This window comes from Amaranthus tricolor, chromosome 15, assembly GCF_026212465.1.
Source record: "Amaranthus tricolor cultivar Red isolate AtriRed21 chromosome 15, ASM2621246v1, whole genome shotgun sequence".
Taxonomy (NCBI): domain Eukaryota; kingdom Viridiplantae; phylum Streptophyta; class Magnoliopsida; order Caryophyllales; family Amaranthaceae; genus Amaranthus; species Amaranthus tricolor.
This window is the reverse complement of record NC_080061.1, coordinates 4,844,776-4,867,042: the sequence shown is the minus strand read 5'-3', so window position 1 is coordinate 4,867,042 and position 22,267 is coordinate 4,844,776. Positions and strand designations below refer to the sequence as shown.

The 22,267-nt window shown below is 31.8% G+C and overlaps 3 protein-coding genes and 1 non-coding gene across 5 annotated transcripts; 2 read left to right on the top strand and 2 right to left on the bottom strand.

The window, feature by feature from the left end:
* The first annotated feature begins 3,653 nt into the window (after nucleotides 1-3,653).
* On the top strand, nucleotides 3,654-6,199 carry LOC130801687 (rhodanese-like domain-containing protein 10). Its single transcript, XM_057665571.1, has 2 exons — nucleotides 3,654-4,350; nucleotides 5,291-6,199. Exons 1-2 carry the CDS (start codon nucleotides 3,899-3,901, stop codon nucleotides 5,487-5,489), a joined length of 651 nt encoding a protein of 216 aa, XP_057521554.1. The 5' UTR covers nucleotides 3,654-3,898; the 3' UTR covers nucleotides 5,490-6,199.
* On the bottom strand, nucleotides 6,189-9,110 carry LOC130801684 (uncharacterized). 2 transcript variants are annotated; one of them, XM_057665569.1, is made up of 3 exons: nucleotides 8,908-9,110; nucleotides 7,876-8,607; nucleotides 6,189-7,105 (listed from the first exon to the last, which is right to left on the bottom strand). In XM_057665569.1, the coding sequence occupies exons 2-3, from the start codon at nucleotides 8,596-8,598 to the stop codon at nucleotides 6,407-6,409; spliced, it is 1,422 nt and encodes a 473-aa protein (XP_057521552.1). In that variant the 5' UTR covers nucleotides 8,599-8,607; nucleotides 8,908-9,110; the 3' UTR covers nucleotides 6,189-6,406. The 2 variants fall into 2 exon arrangements, with proteins under 2 accessions (XP_057521552.1, XP_057521551.1); XM_057665568.1 differs by having other exon boundaries at nucleotides 7,876-9,110.
* A 2,013-nt stretch (nucleotides 9,111-11,123) lies between these two features.
* LOC130801685 (binding partner of ACD11 1-like) lies at nucleotides 11,124-15,065 on the bottom strand. Its single transcript, XM_057665570.1, has 5 exons — nucleotides 14,834-15,065; nucleotides 13,573-13,676; nucleotides 13,419-13,494; nucleotides 11,987-12,070; nucleotides 11,124-11,906 (listed from the first exon to the last, which is right to left on the bottom strand). Exons 1-5 carry the CDS (start codon nucleotides 14,840-14,842, stop codon nucleotides 11,229-11,231), a joined length of 951 nt encoding a protein of 316 aa, XP_057521553.1. The 5' UTR covers nucleotides 14,843-15,065; the 3' UTR covers nucleotides 11,124-11,228.
* A 6,465-nt stretch (nucleotides 15,066-21,530) lies between these two features.
* On the top strand, nucleotides 21,531-21,645 carry LOC130801967 (U5 spliceosomal RNA). Its single transcript, XR_009039689.1, has one exon. It is a non-coding gene; the product is annotated as a U5 spliceosomal RNA (small nuclear RNA).
* The last annotated feature ends 622 nt before the right edge of the window (nucleotides 21,646-22,267 follow it).

Here is a 22,267-nt window from a genome sequence, read left to right as displayed (position 1 = left end):
TTTCGTTATTTAGTTTTACAAGGAAATCGAAATAAAAATATGAATAAAAATTATCACTTTGCAATTTGCATACATTTCAAAACATTTCTTTTTTTATCTAAAAGTTCAATTAAACAGACCAAACAAATCAAAATATTATTATGATTTATATTTTTTTGTTTGAAAATTCTTGTCACTAAAATTTATTAGTGGAAAATTACTAAACAGAAAAAAAAATTACCACGTAATTTTTTAATTTACTTCCCTATCCCTTCCGGCCACTTGTACCCAGTAATCTCTTTTTTTTCCCTATTTTTTGCCTTTTTTTTTTTAAATTTATGTTTGACAATGATAAAATGAGAAAATTTAAATTATTAATCGTACCAATTATATTAATATTGTTGGGCTCCATTGTCTGTAATTTTGAGGAAAAATCAGGTGTTCCCTTGTCTAGAAAATGGGCCTAAAAAATTGAAAGTGATGTATTTTGATTAATCACACATACACTTAACTTTTTAGTACTACTTTTGTCACACCCTGAAATGAATAAATTTGAGGTCGGGCCGTTGGGGCCTTGTTACATTGTATTTAATGTTTTGCCTTTGATATTTGTTGGATGATTATTTTCTGTAATCATATCTGCTGGTATGAGTTATGGTTATGCTTAACTGTTTAGTTAATGTCATTATGTCCAACAAACCTTAATGATGTATACAGGCTATGCAGCTATGATTTGTTATATTGACAGTTCAAAAAATTTGGTAATGTTTGTAAATGCAATAGACACGTCAATGCGGATATCTCAACGCTAATAAATACTCTAAAAATACGATTTTTAACCCTAATATGCCTTAAATATGGTTATTTCTCAAGGGTGATTGGCCTTATCAATCTATTCTGAAAAATTTATATATTTTAATTAAACAAAGTACTAATTTGCACAATTAACGTAATAAATGAAGAAAGAATAACAAATTAACAATACCATAGCTAGTTAACTAAATTCAATGACTATCAATGAAAAATATAAATGCAAATAAACGATACCCACCAAAGCATCAGCTAATATCCTAAAATATAATTCAAAACAAGTAGATATTATATTTGGGGTTTGGATAGAATTTAGATTTGAATATAAATGGGATTATCATTAATGGCGAAGCTATACCTAATAATGACTTCTATTCTAATTAACGATATAAATTGTTTTAATTTAAAATATCTCTAATTGTATTTGGTTAAAAATTATAAAAAAATAATATTACTAATTAAAATTAAAATGAAGTAAATAAAATTCCACGTGATCATATTTTAAACTATAAATTGAAAATAAAATTCAAATTAAAAATAATTAGTGAATAATATTAAAAATAAATAAGAAATTTGAATAAAATAAAATAGAGTACACAAAAATAAAACAATACTTAAATACTTCTAATAAATAAAAAGTAAAAAAAATAAATGGATCACATTATAACATATTTAAACTTTTATTGATGCGGCGAAGACCGCGTAGTCGGCAACGAGTTTCATGCTTACTAGCTACTAGTTACTACTTCCTGCTATTTCATGTCATTGATTTTAAAAAAAAATAATTGTAAAATGAACAAACTTTAAGATAAGGAGACAATATTAGAGGTGGATTAAAAATTAATAAAATTTTTAAAGATGTTGTGAAATTATAAAAATTATAATATTTTTATAATAATTTTATATTTTAAACACTTAATATATATATTATTTAATTTAATATTAAGACACTCAATCTTTAACATTTGAACATGTTGAGAAGCTCAACCAATATTTATTATTACCGGTTCCGCATCATCGATTCCACGGGACTATTAACGTTTGGAATCTTCTGTTTCAAACTACAACTAGTTCGTATTATTATTTTATAGACTCACTAGAAAATTGATTTTTTTATTGCAATTTTTTATGCTAAAATTAATTTTATAAATACTGATTGACGATAAGTACTTGAAATTATGTGCTTATAAAATGATGATTTAGTTGCGTGGGTTGGGCACGACAACAGGGCCAACTTTATAACCACTCTTACAAATTTATTTTTTTAATAAGGTAATGAGATAGTTTTTTTAAAGACCATCAAGGTTAAAGCCTATTAAATTTATTTACATTATTTTTAATGTTTATTTACATTATCTTTAATATCTACTTACAATATCTTAAATGCATACTTACATTATTTTTAATGCCTACTTACAATATTTCAAAAAATATATAATGGGTCGGTTCAATTAGAGGTGGTCTCTCAAAGAGACCGTCTTTCACAAGAATTTGCGTAAGGTAATTAGTAAGTTGTGAATAAAAATAGTAAAAATGGCCTTTAAAAACAAATTTTTAATTCGTCTATTCTTCAAATTTTAATAGTTTGTTCATTTTTGCAACGAAAGAGTTAGATGACTTGTAACGAAAGGGATAACATGACATGTGTCATTTTAGTTAAATGAAATGGAGTTTCCGACTACTCTAGTTAACCATTACCCGAAAGCTCTCTTATTGCAATATTGAGCAAAATGTTAAATCTTTAAAGAACAAACGCAATATTAACCCTTTTCTGTAGACGAGTTAAAAATTCGTTTTTTAGAAGCAATTTTTCCATATATTAAAGCACTACTTAAGCTATATTTATCACGAATCGAGTTTTATCTTAGTTGAAGAGTAAATATCATTTTTTTAAAAAATCTTCAATTTAATTTCCACATCAAAATATTAAGCATTATTAAATGGGTGAAATCAATTTTTTCACTTTTCCTTTGACAAAAAGAAAAGTTAACATCATAAAAGAAAAGAAAGTGTTAAAAAGCATCATGAAAGTATATAAGATAAAATTCAGGAAAAGCTAGTAAAAGAATGGATTCCTTTTCAAGGAATAGAGTAATTGGCATATTGTTAGTTATCCCTTAGATTGGTTACCTAAAAGTTCTTCTACTTAAGATAAGATCGTGGGTTGATGGGCTCATTTCCTCACGAGTGGACCTAAGAATTTTATAGGATACTCTTCCTTTCTTTAATCTTCAATTGCTCCTTTTGTCTTCTCATATTGGGTAATATCTATTCCCAATACCTATTCCTTTTTATTTATATTTTTATATTATTTTTAAAGGGTGCAGTTCGATCAGTACCGTGCATCTCGGCATAGGTTGGAATTAAAATTTTCATATTCATAACTATTTAAGTTATATGTTCAAACTCATCTTAATCTATAATAGCCAACTGGGTATATTATTATGAGCATACCTATCAAGTGTCTCAATGGCAATAAAAAAATCATGGAATAAATTTCATAAAAAGAAAATTTCAATGGTTTTTACATGATCAAACAATTGGTTGTCCAATATCTTTACAAAGGTTTAAAATTTATTTCTAAATTAAATAATTAATAAAAAAATTATATCAAAATTCATGATTTTTTCCTCTCTATAAGTAGACATGTACATTGCAATAGTTTTTACAAAAGTTAGTTCAAAATAAAAGAAATTATATAATATGATAATATTTTTTTAAAAAATTATTAAAAATTTCCTAACAAAAATGATTTCCAAAACATGTTTTTGTTAAAAAGTACCAAGAAAATCTTTTTTCATTGTCAAAAAGCACCTAATAACATTTTCCCTTTATAATTGACACCCACATTTCTATATTTTTTCACAAAATATAATTAAAACAAGATAAAATAGTACAAACATATAATTTCGTTTTATCACTAGTAGAATAAACATAATTTTCTTAACCATGAGGTGGTCAGAAACCATAGTGGTTGCTCTCTCATTGGCCAATCAAGCATATTGGTCCCACACCATCTAATAATATGTTAAAATCTTCAACATCACCTTGGCATGAATATCATTAGTTTTTAGATAAGAAAATTGTGTAGAGATTTTAAGAGAAGAAAATGGCAGCTATACATTTAAACCCACAGTCATTTTCTTCAAAACTTGAGAAAATATACAGCAAAACATACCCTTATACTCCTCAAAGAAGCTTCCATTTACAAATAAATGCAGTTTCTGGAAAGTTCCTGATAGACTCAGGAGCAGTAAGAGCCGTTACTCCTAAAGAAGCTGGGATTGCCCTAAAATCGGAGGCACTAAAGATGTTGGATGTGAGACCCGAATGGGAACGAGAGAAAGCCAGTGTTGTTGGTTCATTTCATGTTCCACTCTTTGTTAAGGATCCTGATAACTCTCTTATAACGTTGATTAAGAAATGGGTGCATCTTGGGTACATTGGGTTATGGACAGGACAGAAGTTTACTACTATCAACTCTGAGTTTGTGTCACAAGTTCAAGGGATTGTTCCTGATAAGGAGAGTATGCTTCTTGTGGCTTGTGGTGAGGGATTGAGGTAAATAATTATCGATGAATTAAGGACGGTGTGCAGACTTTATAAGTTATTCGAGCCATTCCTACCATTGCTATATGGGTTTGGGATTATATATCCCTTTGGCTTATATAGTGTGTCCACCATTGGTTTTTGATTATATGCTGACATTGACATAAGTCTAGCTTAACTTAGTATCTTTGATCATTGGTGAATTTGGTTCATATTAGTGGTTCTGAAATAATTCGTTAATAAATTCACTTTTTGAATTCGCCATTTGCTTAAAATGACCATAAAAAAGGTCCAAAATAGATTATAATTTGTGTTTTTTCGTTTCACGGGGAGATTAGAAATCACGTGATAGTCGTCTAAATTTGTAGATTAGACGGTCAGTGACACCCCTTTCCTTAATGGCATTGGGGTGATAGACACTTAAAGTAAACAAAGTAAGAATAATTTGAGAAGAGTTGGATTTAGCTTAAATTATATTCACTTCTTGAAGTTGCAAATATTGTTTGCCATAAGGGCTGGAACAATCTGTTTGTTTTTACAAAGGTATGTCTTATACATTGAAATCGTTTAGGTGAAAACCACTTAATCTCTTTTAGGTTATAGAAATTTTTGTATTGGTTTGATTGGTGTAAGGCTTTAGTTTACAGTTTACACTAGTACCAATGTGAAACAGGTCTTGTTAAAATAGAATAGTTTTTTAAGATAGTTTGATAAGTCACGGCCTCACCGGTGATGATGTTTGCTACAAAGTCAATTGAAAACAGTCTGTTTGTTTTTACAAGGATAAAGTTGTGTACATCCGACTCTCTAGTCCCGCCTAAGTGGAAGTCACATAATAGCACTGAGATGATAAAATGTAGTGTATTGGTTTGATAAGTGTTGAAGGGACTGCATTAGAGTATGATCTGGTGTTCTGGTTCCTAGTTAATTCCATCCCACTAATGTGAAACAGGTCTATGGTAGCGGTTTCGAAGCTGCACGAAGCAGGATACACGAACTTGGAATGGTTGGCCGGAGGATTTGTTCGAGCCAAAGATGGTGATTTCCCTGTTGAAGGAGATGAAAAGTTGCAATATGCTACAATTGGTGGTGTTTCATATTATTTCCTTAAAATTCTTAATCTTTTACAAGCAGGAGACATTTCTACTTGATTCTATGTGTTCTATTTGTTCTGATTCACTGTGCTAAGAGCCTAAGACCATACACTGATTATCAAAGTAGCTAATATAAGACAAATCTTGAGTAAGAATATGGAAAGAATAGATGGCATTACTGTCAATAGAGTGATTCATTGGAATTTGGTGGGTTCATAGTGTGATGTTTGGCTCGGTAACCAGGGGTGAATTCAGATTACTAGTATAGGGTGGTTCGAACACTCATCTTTGCATGTAGACTGAACTAACTCGTCTTTCCATTTTCTTATATTGAGCTGTAAATTAATATTAATAGGATTTTTAATCAACGACATGGGTCTTTAAGCAGACCTGAGTCTAGATTCTTAGGAGTCGGTGATGATGCTATTTATCTTCCCTAGTATCCAGTGAACTCTGCATCATTGCAAACCAAGCTCCACAGGATATAAGTGAGGTAGTTATAAGGCTTGCCTTGAGGCATGTGCATCTATCAAACTCTGGTTGAAGCGACCAGATATGTTATATGCCCTATCAACGGCCCTGCTTTGTTCAGCTTCATTTGATCAGAATTACCAGCACATCCCTGATGAAATCTGCAATCTAGAAGATGGTTAAGTACAATACATAATTCCTTAGTTGGTTCGCCTTTTGAATTCGCAATTCGCTTAAAATGGTTCAAAAATAGCCTAAAACCAACCACAGTTAGCGAATCATGTAACACTGAAACAGACTAATTTCTCATTCTATTTATATCTGTTGAATGTTATTAGTGACAGCAACAGGAACACAATACATTCGTACAATTCATACACCAGAAAACATAATCTTTTTCTTTCAACATAAGCTTAGTAACAAAACGCAACAAAACCAAATGTAGCTTACATATCCTTCACAACCCTTCAACCCATTTACTCATTTAGTTGTACACTTAATCTTCAAGTGTGAGCCCATGACTCAGGAATTTGCACCTCATCCCATTTAGTTGTGTTTCGAGTCCCAATACCGGGCTGAAAATAAGTTGTTTCTCCTGGAGTCCACTTCTCCCCTCTTTGTACCAAGATTGGGTATTTTGAGACCTTACACACAACCCTATATGTCAATTTCAAAGGTACCCTACACTTAGAGACATTCAAAGTAAGAACTGCTGATAAAGAATCATCACTCAACGAAATCGAATGACCCGGAATGTTATTGATATAGAAAGGACCTTGAGAAAGATCTGTTTGTACAACTTCTTTTAAGGACCTCTTGATATCCAACAACCTAGCATCTCTAAGGCACACTATGATTGGAGCTTTTAACCCATCTATAATCAAAGGTTTGATTGCTATTTGGACTAAACCCAAGTCCATTAGCTTATCTTGCTTGCTTATACAGCCTTTTAGTAACTTAATGCAGATACTCTGATTGGCTTTCAGTGTGATGGTTTTTTCAATGTCTTTTACAGAAGAGCTAGGGAGAATATTGAGTGCTTTTTTGGCTTTTGACCATGCAGAAGAATGACCGAAAATAGACCCCAAGTTGAGAATAGCATGATTATCACTATTGTATACTTGATCAACTGGGATTTTTGGGTATTTCCATTCATCTAGGTTTCTGTTGATTGTTGAGCTTCCTTCAGCCATTAATGTGCCCTGAAATTTAACAAAAAATGAAAGGTAATACTGTGTATAATCACTTATATTAGTACTACTAATTATGTTTATTCATGAAATTGACCAAATAAATTCAAAGTTTGTTTGGCAAATGGTTGTTAGCGATAGTTGTTGGTTGGTTTAATCAACTGAATTTGGTTGTTGGCTTTTTTAGTTATCTTATTTGATCAGCTGAAAATGTTATTTTTTTTGTTGGCTTTAAGCTAACTGAAAATGCCAACTGTTTATGGAGATTTGTGGTAAATTTAAGTATTGGTTGTTAGCTGTTTATTAAAAAAAAAGTGGGCCAACAAGCCAAAAACAAGAAAAAAAACTAACTAGAGTACTTTTAGTTTGGTTAAAAGATAGCTTTTCAGCTGGCTTAAAAGTCATTTACCAAACACTTTTTTTCGGCTATTTGACAAACCAACAACTCAAAAGCCAAAATCCAAACAAAAAGACAATGTAAAAGTCAAGTACCAAACACCCCCAAGTCAATTCAAAAACCAACCAAAACATCATTTACACATCATAAACAACCAAAAGGCATATTCTTGATATGTTCTTAAGTTGATGGTTTATTTTCAATATTGATTTTTATACTCAATCTTGTCCTCTCACACGAGAGGAGAGGTAGATGAGATTTAAACACGTGATTTGAGCTTTTAATATCATATCTGAAAACCAACTTAAGTAGAAGTTCAAACTGACGAATAAGACTTTAAGATTGATTCTATATCCTATCACTTCCCCAACGAAGTTCAAGTTACCTCATTAAGGACTCGATCATCCGGACGTGAATCGACTGAATCCCTACTCTGCTGTTCAGGCACTTCATTGGCAGTAGAAGATTCAGAGATATGCAAGTCAAACTCATCCCATTTAGTAGTACAACTAACCCCAGTAGCTAGTTGAAAATAAGTAGTCTCACCCAAAACAGGCTCATTCAAAGCCTCAGAGCTCAAATCCACCATTGCCTTACACACAATCCTATAAGTGAATTCCAAAGGAATCCCTCTAGCCATGATCAACACTTGCAAGGAAGAAACATCGTCTAACGAAACCGAAAAACTTGGGAAACAATTGAAATAGAATGGACCCTTACAAAGATCAGATTCAACAAGTGCTAACAAGGACTTTTGAAAGTTATGATGCCTAACATCTCTTATACACACAACTATTGGAGCACCTAACCCATCTGTTATTAAGGGTTTTATAGCAATTTGGACTAAACCCAAGTGTAAAAACAAATGGTGTTTCTTGATGAAACCATTTAGGAATTTGGTAGAGAGTAGATTAAGGGATACATTTTTGTTGTTGCTGCTGTTTATTTTGACAGTTTCTTCAAAATCTTTTATGATATAGCTTGGAATTTTGTGGAGTATGTTGGTTTTATACACTTGATCAACTGGAATCTTGCGGAATTTCCAATTTTCTGGTTTCTTTTTTATGTAATTTCTGATTTCTTCTTTGTTGGTGTGTTTAGAAGTCATTGATATGCCCTGAAATTCAGCCAATTTAATGTTAAGACAGGACATTTGTGTAGATACACCCACAGCCCACAGGGCATCCATGGGTTGGGTCTACAAACCTAGCGTGTAATGGATGTTAACTTGCATACATGCTCTATGAGTAACCAACAAACATTATATGCAAGTCTACGACCCACTATTTTACTGGTTTGGGGTCTTCCTTAATATAAAGTATTTCTGAAATTCAAGTGACTTAGAATGATTAGGAGACTCCTAATACATAAATATATTGAAATAGTGAACAAGATAAGTAAATTGTAATACACTTACTAGTATTTGCTTGAAGGAGATCAACTGATGATTAAAGTCGGAATTTCCTCAGAAATGCTTTTGTAAAATGTTAGTGCTTCCTACCACCTATGTGTAAGTGATGTTAAATAACAAGTTATAAAGGTGAAAAAGGGGCCTAGTACACAATGTCTTTCCTTGGTCTTTCCATCCTATTTCCACGAACCTAAGCATAGAAAATGATTATGAGCGTCATATATACATACAAATTCACTATTCAAAAATATTTATATTAGCGGTTTAGCACCATCATATAAATTAATGATGATTCATTAATATAGTATCAGAAGTCAGCATGACAAAAGGTTACGATCTCAAATCTCAACCACTATAACGTCATATATGAGGAAGGTATGTGATGCATATACGTTTCTAGTCTGAATGATTCTTGTGCGAGGAGACATATTCGAGTACATAACATATCTTAAAAGCTCAATCATTAACTTAAAATTTTTAATTAAATTGATTCCATCGCATTAACTTAAAAGATCTCTTCTTTTCTCACGAAAGTATCACAAAAAAAGTTAAAGATCTTCCTTAAGTCTACTCACTCAAATATAGTCAACTAATCTTGGTCTTTTCGTTAATTTCTTAGTGTTTTCTTAGTCAGCCTCGATAAGGAATGTGGACCCCTGGACTCTTGAGTACGTCACTTTGCCAAAAGTCAGAGACGTCACCCTGCTTATCTAAACACATATTCTTGTGCGGACTAACTAGATCGGTCTATTATATATTTTTTAAAGTATTATAAGTAAGTATTAAGAATGATATAAGTAGACATTTAAGATATTAAAAGTAGGCATTAAGAATACAGTCAGTAAGCATTAAAAATAATGTAAATAGGTATTAATCTTTAATGGATTTTAAATACGCCTCTCGAAGAGACGATCTCTCAAGAGACTAGCTGTATTCTAAATACTCCCACTTGCTACACGTTTCACTATTCATCCAGTCGTATTGTCTTTATTCTTGCTGCCTCTGTTTCATAGATTTAGGCATTTAGCCCTTAAGTACTAAGTAGTAAAAACTAATTACAATACTGCAACAAGTGCAACAAGACCACCCTCTTCATATGAACAACACAAGGTTGATGCTGGGAACAATACTGAAAACATAAATAATAAAGACACAAGTATTGAGGAACAAAAAGCTGAACCCAATCCAGCCCAAGCAAATGAAGCTGATGAACAAAGAGCTGAGGAACAATTATGAGAACAGTCACTAGGTCTTCAGCATGTATAGTTTTGTATCAGTTCTGTATCTGAAAGAGGAAGAATAAGGAACAACTTGGTGTTACCAAACGCAAACAGAAGACCCAACACATTCTGTTTTAAGGCTTCTGTTATAGCTGTTAGAATTTAGGCACCCTTTTCTTAATTTTATAGCCGTTAGAGGATGAAAGTCAAATCTATAATTAAGGCTCTCCTCACAAATTGTATTCATTCACATTCCGTTTTAATTCATCTACGATTATAGCAATCATTCATTCAGAGAACAAAGTGTTTGTTTCTGTTTTTGTTTGCCATTTTCTGTCTTGAAAGGTTGAGTGTGTTCAAGCCTTTACAGATTCATATTTCTCCAAGATCACGTTGATTATTGAGAGAATTGTGAGGATTAAGGCCTTGTATTCCTTAGGGGAATCAGTGTCTTCTTCCAGGACAAGTAGTCATTCAAGATTACTTAGAAATCAAACCAAACAGATGAATTGATCAAGAAATCTTTTGTTCTTGATCGCCTGTATAAGCGTGAGTATAATAAAGGTAACAAACGACATCTTCCGCTGCAAATTTGGTCCAAATACACTCAACATTTGAACAAGTAGGCAAATTAAATTGTGTGAATAAAATTAAAAGTGGATGAAACGTGTGGAACTGAGGATTAATAATCTTATAAACTTCAATATAAATGAACAGCTGAACATGGGTTACTAGTTACTACTAGTAGCTATTACGGGTATTCAATAGAAAATCAATCGTTAAGAATAAGTATAGAAAAATGGACTATCAAATGTACAGACTACAGAATTCCATCGATACAGATGATGAGATGAAGGCTCAATTTACAGTGTAATAGAAGTGCAAAAGACTTTTCAAAACAAGATCGACCAATACCCTCAAAACATTTCGATCCCATTAGTGTTCATACAAAGGGATGGTAACTGGTAGACTTAAGATCCAGAAATATTTGAACTACCACGCTTAAAAGCCAACCTCGTTTATATTAATAATCTCTAAAAAGTTGATTCAATAACGGCAATAACAGGTAATATAATTATCGGGCCAAAAATATATACATTACGGATATCAAAAGATAAAACCTTGAGCTGGTTCAGGCTTTGTAGGTTGCTGCTTTTCAGTGGGGGAAGCATCTGTGGGTGATGATTTGGCTTCCGGTGATGATTCAGCTTTCGTTGATGATTCGGCCTTTGGAGATGATTCATTTTTTTGTGCTGATACGCATTTGGGGGATTCAGTGTGAGGTGAGTCAGATTCTGACAGGTGAATGTGAGCAAAATCATCCACGATTTTCCTCTTCTTTTCATCTTCTGCCATCCCAACTTTCTCGATTGTTTTCTGGACGACTTCACCGGCTACTTTAGCCACCCTGTTGAAAGCCCCGGTTACCCAGGTAGCACCAGTAAAAACATAGCGGTTCTTCATTAAAGCAGACCCTGCAATACTGACTTTTTCCTCTGCGGCAGAAAAAGCTGATTTTGTTTTCTCCAACACCTGATATTTCTGATCCAAATCCTTCACTTTGTTGTTGACAGCAGAAGTACCCATGCTAATCTTCTCAGTAAGACCAATCTTCTGGTCCAGAGATGCAATTTTAGTAGAGGCTGTTGACGTTAGCTCATGCTTATTGTCGAAGGATTTTGCCTTGCCTACTGCATCTTTCCCTAAGATAAAGCCCTTCGCTAGCATGCTGGTAACAACATCCTCTGCTTTTCTAAGAGCAGCTTGAGCGCCTCCGGGGGCACCCTGAAGGATCAAGAAACCAAGTTAGAAATATTTAAAGTGACTAATATAAAATAAATGGAAATCGTGAACGTATTTCTCACAGCTGGAGAAGCTAAAGCACCAGGAGGGAGCTCGTAATCTGGATCCAAAGTAATTGCAACTGTCTTGTCAACTATAGTTGCGCCCTGGTACAAAGTACAAACACAGTGGTAAGAAATCAACAACACAAGCAGAAGTCCAAGAAACTAGATTAATTACAAGGACATCAAAAAATGCATCAAAAGCATCCACATGCTGGCATTTAGTGATAGTCGTCTATATCTTCCCCAAATTTAAGTTTACACAACAATGTGAACACCTAATTTCGAGTAAACAGAATAATATTAAGTGGAAAAAGACTTCATTCTAAAATGAATAAGTAACCAATTTCAATGTTGAAATTTGAAACACAATATAGCCTACAGCCAATCTTATAATCCGACAAAACCAAAGCAGATCAACAATTATAGGGGCTATAGTATTTTACATTATCACTTCAGCAAGAGACTCGGGAGCCATAGATAAAAAATCATAAGAAATATGTCATCAAAACGTGTTTTATGATAAAATATCAATAGAGCTAATTTTAAACTCAATAAGGATGCCAGAAAAAATAGTGATGAATTTGTAATGCCAGAAAAAATCACAAGAAATATGTCATCAAAACATTTTTTATGATAAAATATCAAAATAGTGTTGGTAAGTTGGTTTTATTTTTACAGATTTTGGTTTGGTAATATTGGTTTTATTTGTTCAGTAATTTTAGTTTGGTATTTTGCTTTGCAATGATCCTCAATTCATTATTATCATTGGATTTTTCTCTTAAGTATTCAGAATAGATTGGATACTTTTATACTATGCATAGGTGCCTCCAAAATGTTTTTCGGTAATATTGAATATTTCAAATATATGTTTCAATTAAAAGCTAGGGGCCCATAATTTAGCTTTCAACCCGGGTAAAATCACATGGCCGAATCTGCAAATGGCAGAGAAAGAGAAAAAGAAATGAAACCCCAAGTAGATATATGCACAACGAAGCAAATCTAAATATTAGTACATAAAAGGCTCATTATTCTGAAAAATCTCACAAAATAGTTGCATTTATGCATTCTACTTGAATTCTAGTACACTGCAGTAAATGCACCAATCACATGCACACTTAAATTATCATTCCGCAAATTATTTAAACGTTAGATCACAACTACTAAATGAAATCTATGAAGTCTGACTAGAATGTTTTCTGCTTCTTAACTACCACAAGTCCAGAGAAATGAGTTACAAGAAACATCAAATTATGAATTGTGCTTATTTGATTACCAGCCTAGTTACCTTTACAGTAAGAACAATTGTGACTCACTGTTTACCAACTTAGAATTTTTTCAAAAGCATCAAGATAGGACAAGCAAAGCAGAGATGCTACATGTCCTGCTAAGATATCAATTTTCAATCATATAGATATATACTTCTACGAAGTAGAGACAACAAAGTAATTACCGTTAGTAAAACAGCTGTTTGAGCTCCTTGAATGTCCTTGAAGGTAACATATGCAGTCTGGCAATCTTCATGTTCACTGCAAATATAGACACACCATATTCATGAGCTAATAAGTAATGAGGATTAAAAAGTTATAGGTGCATAAATCTCTAACCATTTCGTCTCCAAATAGATAATATCACCAGAAAAAGAAAAAAACTCTTTGAGTTCTCGTTCAGATGCTTTTAGAGAAACATTGCTGACTTTTACAGTGCTTCCCTAGAATATAAGAATAATAGACAAGTTAAGGAGCAGTGATCGTTGATCTGGAATGAAACTTCTGCTGAATACACATCAATTCCACATGCAGATTGAAAAGAAAAACATGGCCAACAACAGTCCAAAGGATCAAGGAGAAAGACACGAGACAATCAACACCAAAATCAGCTTGAATAAACTACAGAATTTTTTGTTTCTAAATGCTTCTTTGGTTAAAAAGTCTTTTCAGCAGTAGAACCTGCTACACTAAATGAAGTATGAACTGTATTTGGTTTCAAAATTTCAAAACAATAAGAATAAATGATTAATTGCTACTCTATTGCATATAGTACAATGCATACTTAAAATATGACGAACAAAAATGCAATTAAAATACACTTATCTTGCCAAAACGACCGTCTTGAGAATACACGTTACATTTCTCATCAAGGATTTGTATGTGCGAACACAAGTATTACAGGGAAGACCAATTGAACGAGTACTATTACATAGAGCGAAAAAAACATAATTTCAATCTTCAGCTATTTTGTTCTGTACTGCTCTTCATCACAAATTAATCAAATTTCAAATTCACTTTTTTTTTTTGAAAATGACAAGATTTTATAAGAAATTACTCCACTTATGTGCAAATGTGCAATCATTTCAGTTCATTCAACTGTACCAAAATGCAAATGTGTCACATTTTAATCTGATCAAAGAGGTAAATTAATAATTCACAAGAAGTTCAAAAGTTCACTTGCGAACACATATAACGCGTAACTCAAAAAACTATTCTGATTAAGTTAACTGATTCACTAATATAAACATTGAAAAGGCTGAAAAGACCAAAAGAATGAAAATGTCATCCAATTGTAGCTATAATTTTAAATTATAGCAGGTGAATAACCTAAAGTAGCACTTTTCAAACTTGAATAAATTGCAATATTAAACATTTCCATGGAAGTATATATTAATTTATTAACACAAACTAGTCAAACAATCAAACCAAAACAAAAGGCATCTTTACAATGCGAGAAAACAAGGAGGACTCGCAGAATGAATTAACAATCAATTCAGATCTAATAAATATCTACAAACAAATGTCAGAAATATAAACAAAAAAAACAATCGAAATGAAAGCAAATAGATTTAATCAAAAAGAAGATGAATGCTTTTACCGAAGACATATTTGAATGCGCGAGGAGAAGAAGATTGGAACTGGAGATAAAGAGATTTAAGGTTTTAGGAAGAAGAAGAGAGAGAAATTTTAATCCAGAGGAGAGAGAAAATGAAATGAAGAAGTTTTTATATTGGTTTGAATGTAAATGCTGTTTATTTCAAAGGAGAAGACGATTAGGGAAAGAACTTAAGATGGATAAAAAATATTAAAGGGGTTGCCGGCGAGTCAAGCACGTGAAGTGTAGAGTGGGATGTGATCATGTGAGTTAACTTTGTCTTTTAAGCAAGATTTAATTAAATGATTTATGACTAATAATATATATGAATCATTTAGAATATTTAGAAATTAGAATTTGGGGAAAAATCTCCTAATTGATATTTAATAGATGGAATAATAATGAAAATTTAGATTACTTTTGATAGTGATTTCTATATTTGAATTGAATACAATTTATTATGGGGCTTATTTTTGCTATCCAGTCAATCTTGCAATAAAACCACTCTTTAAAATGTCAAGCTGAAATGCACAATCAATAGGGATTATAATTTATAAGGATCTGAAATGGTTTTTCGAAGACTTTCTCCAACGCCCAAGTCGGTGTTTTAAATGAAATGATTTGGCTAATAAATCCTCTTTAAGTGCACAGTGGCTTTTTGCTTGGTGGATATTATTAAGACTTTTTATAGCGTGAGACTTTAATGTATGAATTAATGAATAAGAACTTGTCTTATTTAATAAATGTTCATCAATGTTTGGATAAATCTTTTAAAGATTAAAGGAATGTTTTTAGTTCTCAATCAATGCACAAGTAACAAACTGTTTGATTCTTGTGTTTTAAGTAAAACTCTGTTTTGTTTGTATTTCAGTTACCTTATTAATGGCATGGCTTGAGGTATTTATAATCCGTCATTGGATTGTCATAGAATGTCTCAATTTGCGCTCAGTGGATGTTATCTGCAATCCCGAAAATACCTCCTTGTATGACGGCTATAATCGCTGAAATTTAATGCCCTAATTAGAATTGCCCTAAACAAACTCTTAAGTCTTAGCATTACGCTTGAGTGACCTTTGCACCATAAATGTACTTATTGGACAACTTTTAATAATGCACCGTCCTTTTATGTTTCTTTACTTTTCCCTTTTGGTTTATTAATTTCTGCTTCCCTGAATCAGGCACCAATATCTTGGCCTGAATTATCAACTAACGTTGTTTCCTAATATATTAACAACTATTTTATCCTTAAATTAGTGTCCCTGATCTGGACACATACAGGTAGGAATATTTCTTAACAAATTTAATGATCATGCTTTTTCTCTTCCAACAGTCTTATTATCTTCACAAAATTTATTTCAAATGCATAGCCATTTGAAAATGTGGCATTAAGTGGTAATGAAAAATTATGAACAAAGTTCTTTTTTGTGATCATTATTCCATTACAGTGTGAATAACATGAATAGAGCTGTTCAAAAGTGACTTGACCCAAAAATTCGATCCGAAATCAAAAGTAAATCGACCAGAAAATGTGTTCCTTTTTTAGGTTTATCGAACCGACATTATCCGACCCGAAGCTATACCTGAACCGGTTGACAACCGAAAATGGGAAAATTGAACCCGAGCTGTAACTGATTTTTCTAACCGACACATAACCGTTAACCAAGATTACCCGAACCTAATAATGACCGACCCGGGTCATATCCGACCCGAATCATGCTCGTGACAGAACTCGATCCGGCTAAAACCGACTTAACCCGAACGAAGTTTAGATCGAACAACTGTAAACCTGAACCAATTTTTTACATAGAAGTATGATCGACTCATATTCAATCGTCTTATTAATCATTTTAATAAAGTGATAAATATTTTAATAAAATTAATTTTATAAATACATGGTTTCATATATTTAGAGTAAATAATCAATGGTCAATTTTTATTTAACTACTTTTAATCGAATTAGATGAAAATTGATAGCATTTTATAATTTTAATTTATGGTCAAACAAGTAAAAGTAACAATGTATTAATGATCACTAATTGATTTGCATTTTCACTAATTTGCTTTAAGTAAAGAAACCTTATCATCAATTAAAAAATGACTAATAACTTAATTTATACTGACTCGATCAATAGTAATTAGTAATTCGCAATTTGTAGCCGAATTCAACTTGAAAATTACCCGAACCCGATTTGTACCCGATAAAACCGAACCAATTATTAACCGATGACAACCTGAGACCGATTGAAACTCGACACAAACTTCAACCGACACCGTACTGATGCTAACCCGATAGCTCGAATAACCGATTTTCAACCAAACCATGACTAACCGACCTGACCCGACCCGAGTGTGACCCGTCGCAACATGCATCCGAAATATAACCGATCCGAAATACAATCGAATCGAATGACACCCGTCCGAAACCGACCCGATCACTCGACATGATACATATCATAAAAATTTACACTATAAATTATTTTCATTTTCATTCATCTTGTAAATCAAAGTTTCTTATCATGAACTCAATTCTCACCCATAAGTACAAGAAAAAAAAAAATAAAAAAATGGTTATGCATTACAAATCCGAATACTAATCTACTATTACCATAGTTTAATTAGAAAAGTATGAGTATCTATTAGCGGACCTTCTAAACCTTTTTTATGAACACGAAATGAGAAAATCTAGAAATGGACCTACTTTTGTTTCCTTTTCTACACACCGTTGTATCTTTTCCTTTGAGTTCTTTAACATATTGTGAAGTACAATACTTGATATTAGGTCGCTGCATTAATCTCTTTTTTTGATTTTTTCAAGTTGATGGACTTTTTCATTGTATTCATTTTTATGGATATGAATTATTAGGTGAAGTGGCAATCTTAAAGGTCAATTTGAAATAATAAAAAAATTTTAAATTATTTATTTTACAAACAAAACTCTGCTGAATTTTTAATTTATCTACTTTAACATATTGGTGATATCCATGATTTTCAAAATCTAGATCCGCCACCGACCGATTCTGAAAGTGATGATGAATAGATGAAATGATTTTTATTAAACTGACTCAATGTATACCAACAGTTTTAAAATGATCAATTATTATTTTAAAGTGATTAATTGCAATAGTCTAAATATAACTACTTATAACTTAAAAGTGATCACGTTTCATCTTAAAGTGACTACTTATAGTATTAAAGTGACCACTTATATACATTCAGAAAAAGAGATAATCACTTATATAATGTTAAAGTGATCAATTATAATTTTAAAATAATTATTCAGAAAAATAAATTAATAATGTGTTCACATCTTATAGAAAGACAATTTCAAATAATAATATTGTCCCCAAGTTTGAAAAAGAATTAGGGGGTAAAGCACATTGATGTCTCCTAGACCTGGGAAAACAGTCGGTCGGTCGGGTTTTGGGTGGGATCAATTTCGGTCGGGTCATTTTCGTGTCGGGTCAGTTTCGGATCAGGTCAGTTTCAGGTCAGATCACTCTGGGTTTCGGGTAGGTTCGGATTGACCCAACGGGTTACCATAAAACATTAGAATATCCAATCGACTAATTCAACATAAAAAAAATCATTAAAATGTCTAAAAAAAATCATTAGAGAAATTACATGTATGATTTTCAAAAAATAGTTGGTATGTAGGTTCATTTAAGTGCAAGAAAAATAGAGGAATTAATACTTATTTTGAAAGACTTGTAAGATACGCGCTTTATAAAAGTTATTTTGTTTATTATAATTGTAACGTTAGATAAAAATGACGTTAAAAATATCTTCACAATTTTCATGTTGGAAAGATATACAACTAACTAAGTACTTATTTCGTCTTATAAGATACGCATTTTATAATTTAGGGTAGCGACATTCGTTTTTTGAAAAGCTCATTCAAACGTGCTAAACGTTCGTATAAATTATATTGATTTGCTTACTGAAATGTAGAAGTATTAAAAACTCATTTGACTGATTTAACAAGATACATGTATTCAATTAAGATGATTATAACGTCCTGTTTTTAAAGAAAAATAATTACGATGGCTAAAAAGACGTTAAATATGTGTTTTTTGAGATCTATTGATGAGTTTTAGGGTTCAAGTGATATACTCAATATGTTGAGATACTTTGAAAACTAAAATTTTATTTGAAATGAATTCTAACATTGAAATTACTCTAAAAATTGATATTAAATCTGTCAAAACGGGTCGGTTTCCGGTCGAGTCATTTTCGGTCGGGTAATTATCGGCTCGGTCATGTTTCGGATTAAGTCGCTTTCGGGTCGGTCGGGTTCGGGTTTTGTCGGGACGGATCCCGGGTTCATTTTCCGGTCGGATCAAATTTTCCCAGGTCTACTCCTAGACGTGTACAATGAAGTATTGTTTTTGTCCAGCCTTTTAGATGGACAACGTCACAACACAATATAGATAGAATCATAGAAGTATACGAGAAATAACACACAACATACTCTTATTTGTCAAGAACATGTTTATTATAACAAACAATATGGTTTACAAATTCTTTTAAAAAGTGCTTAAACATTTTTGAAACAAAGAAAGTGAAGGGGAAGAGAATGATGGAAAGAGAAGATTAGTATGTTTTTCTTTTAAATTTTTTTATTGTTGTCACTTGCCAGTTAGATAATGTATGTGTTTTTTATAATAGGTGGGTAAATTATACTCCCTCCTATTCAGCTGAACTATCCCATTTGACTTTTCACACTTGCCGAGGCAACATTTTAATTCTTAATATCTCAAATTATGCTTAATTAAAAATTATAAAAAGTTGATATTAATAATCCTTGTATTGAGACGAATCAAACAAGATCCCATATGACTATGTTTTAACTTATAGATTAAGAGTAAAATACAAATTAAGAGTGATAAGTGAATAGTGCCAAAAAAAATGGGACAATTCAGCTGAATAGGAGGTAGTATATTGTAGTATTTCTAAGGACGTGAAGTAATTAGCTTTGAAATTAGTTTTATATTATTTCAAATGAGAGTTGAGAAGTAACTCATCCAACACCTAAAATTTACTTTTATTATTGATGAAAAGCGAGGCACTTTCATTTATCAAAGATTAATCTTTGAGCTTAAATGAGCGTTTATAGCGTTTGTTAATGTAGAAAACAAGCATAGAGGTGTTCATTCGGGTCATCGGGTTGGTTTCGGACGGGTGTAATTCGGCTCGGTTGGTTTTCGAATCGGTAAATTTTCGGTTGTATACAACAACGGGTCATACTCGGGTCAGATCGGTTAGTTACGGGTCGGTTTAACAACGGTTGTTCGCATTATCGGGTTCAAACCGGTTTGTTATCGGTTGAAATTCGAGTCGCGTGTCAATCGAGCTCGGGTTGTCATCGGTCTTACATTAGTTCGGTTTTTTCGGGCACAAATCGGGTTCGAGCTTTATTTTTCGAGTAGTTATCGGTTACGGACAACTATTGATCGGGTCAATATCGAAATAAGTTAATAGTCGGATTTTTAATTGATGTATGCTCATTTTATGGCAGATCAATTTATTTCAATTAGTTTATATATATATATATATATACATACATACATATATATATATATGAGACTATTATTTAATAATGCATCATGTTGCTACTTTTGATAATTGATTGAATATTAAAACTCGATAATTGAAACTCGATTTATTTGAATGAATAAAAATAATCTAAATTATCTCATAGGCTATTAGTTACGTACTTAGACTTATTAGCTTTATTGAGTACTCTAAAGGCTAAACTAATAGTCTCTCCAATTCAGAGTAATTATCTCGATTTCTTTTTAGGCTTGTAATTAACTTATTAGAAATTTAGAATATATTACTAGAGGGAGAATTTATGCAAATTCCAAATGACACATTTGTTTTTAATTAGAGGGAGTATAAGCTATTAGAATATACATTACTCTATTACACTAATAATCAATTGTATTTCTAAGTTTGATAATTGAAACTTATTATATATAATAAAGTGAATTAGATTAATCAAGTAATCATAACCATTTTATATGATATTATGTATTTATACTTATTAGTGACCGTGAATACTTTAAAATAATAAATCTATTACACTAATAATTGGTAGTATTTAATTTAAAGCTTAATAATGTTCGGAACTAGACCTATTGAAGTGAATGAAACTAATACAAACTATCTTATAGAGTTATACAGTTATAGTTACAGACTATCATTGACAGTTAACTCAATGTTATTACTGATCTTAGGGCTGGCAAAAGCTGACCCAACCTGCTAACCTGATCTGAAACCGACCCAAAATTAGCGGGTTTGGGTTTAGATTTTTGACCCAATTAATTAAATGGGTCAACCCAACCTGATCTGTTTATTAAATGGGTTAGGTTCAGGTTGAATATTTAAACCCGAAAAAAACCTGTTTAACCCATTTATTAAATTGGTCAATCAGGTCAGGTCGACCCATATTTTAACCCATTGAAAATTTTGTAAATTCAGTTTTATTACTACTCATCCTAACTTACTCTAATGTAAAGATCAGTTAACAAGGGATTTCTTATTTCTAATTCTCTAAATACTACATTTTTGGAGTACTTTCCAAAAAAAAACATTATTGTAGAGATTAGTGAAAGCACAATATCCCACATCGGTCAAGAAAAAAGAGCAAGGTAATGCTATGCATATAAATAACAAAACCTGCTTCTCTTTATTCTCACGCTACCACGCAGTGAGCACAAAGCGAACTATTCTTTCGCCTTTTACTAAAGAATACCATGTGCTCGCTACATTAAGTGGCATACGTTTATTTCTGGAGGAAGCCTTTATAGGCTATTAATAATTTATAAGCTATTAATAATCGATTGTAATTCAAAGTTTATTTATTGTAATTTGATCTATTATAGTAAATGAAACTAGTACCCCATTTTTTTTGTTACTTTGAATTAAATAGCCTAAATTATGCAATTTGATCAAATTCAATAATAAAAATATTTAATATTTGATATAAAATATTTATATACTCAAATAAATTATTTTAGATGATAACTAATTGTCCAATTTGATGAATATATTACTCAATTGATACATTACTTATTCTAAGTCGTTGATCTTTGTATATAGACGAGTGAGATCTTACTAATTGTCCAATTTTTGTAATGTGCTTATTGGTTTATAATTGATTTTAATATCATGGGAAATCTTATTTATTTATATATAATATTGTTTACAATCTTTCAATATTAGAAATTAGTTTTTAAATATTCAAAAAATCATAATTAGAAAATTAAAATTGGACCTAATTTGCTGAAATTAGGTGAAAAATTGATTCGGATTTATAACAGTTCGATTAACAATCGGTTCGAGTTTGTATCAGATCGAATTAAAAACAGTTCGATTAATAATCGATTCGGGTTTGTACCATAAAAACCTCCTCGCATGCAAACCGTGTTAAATTCC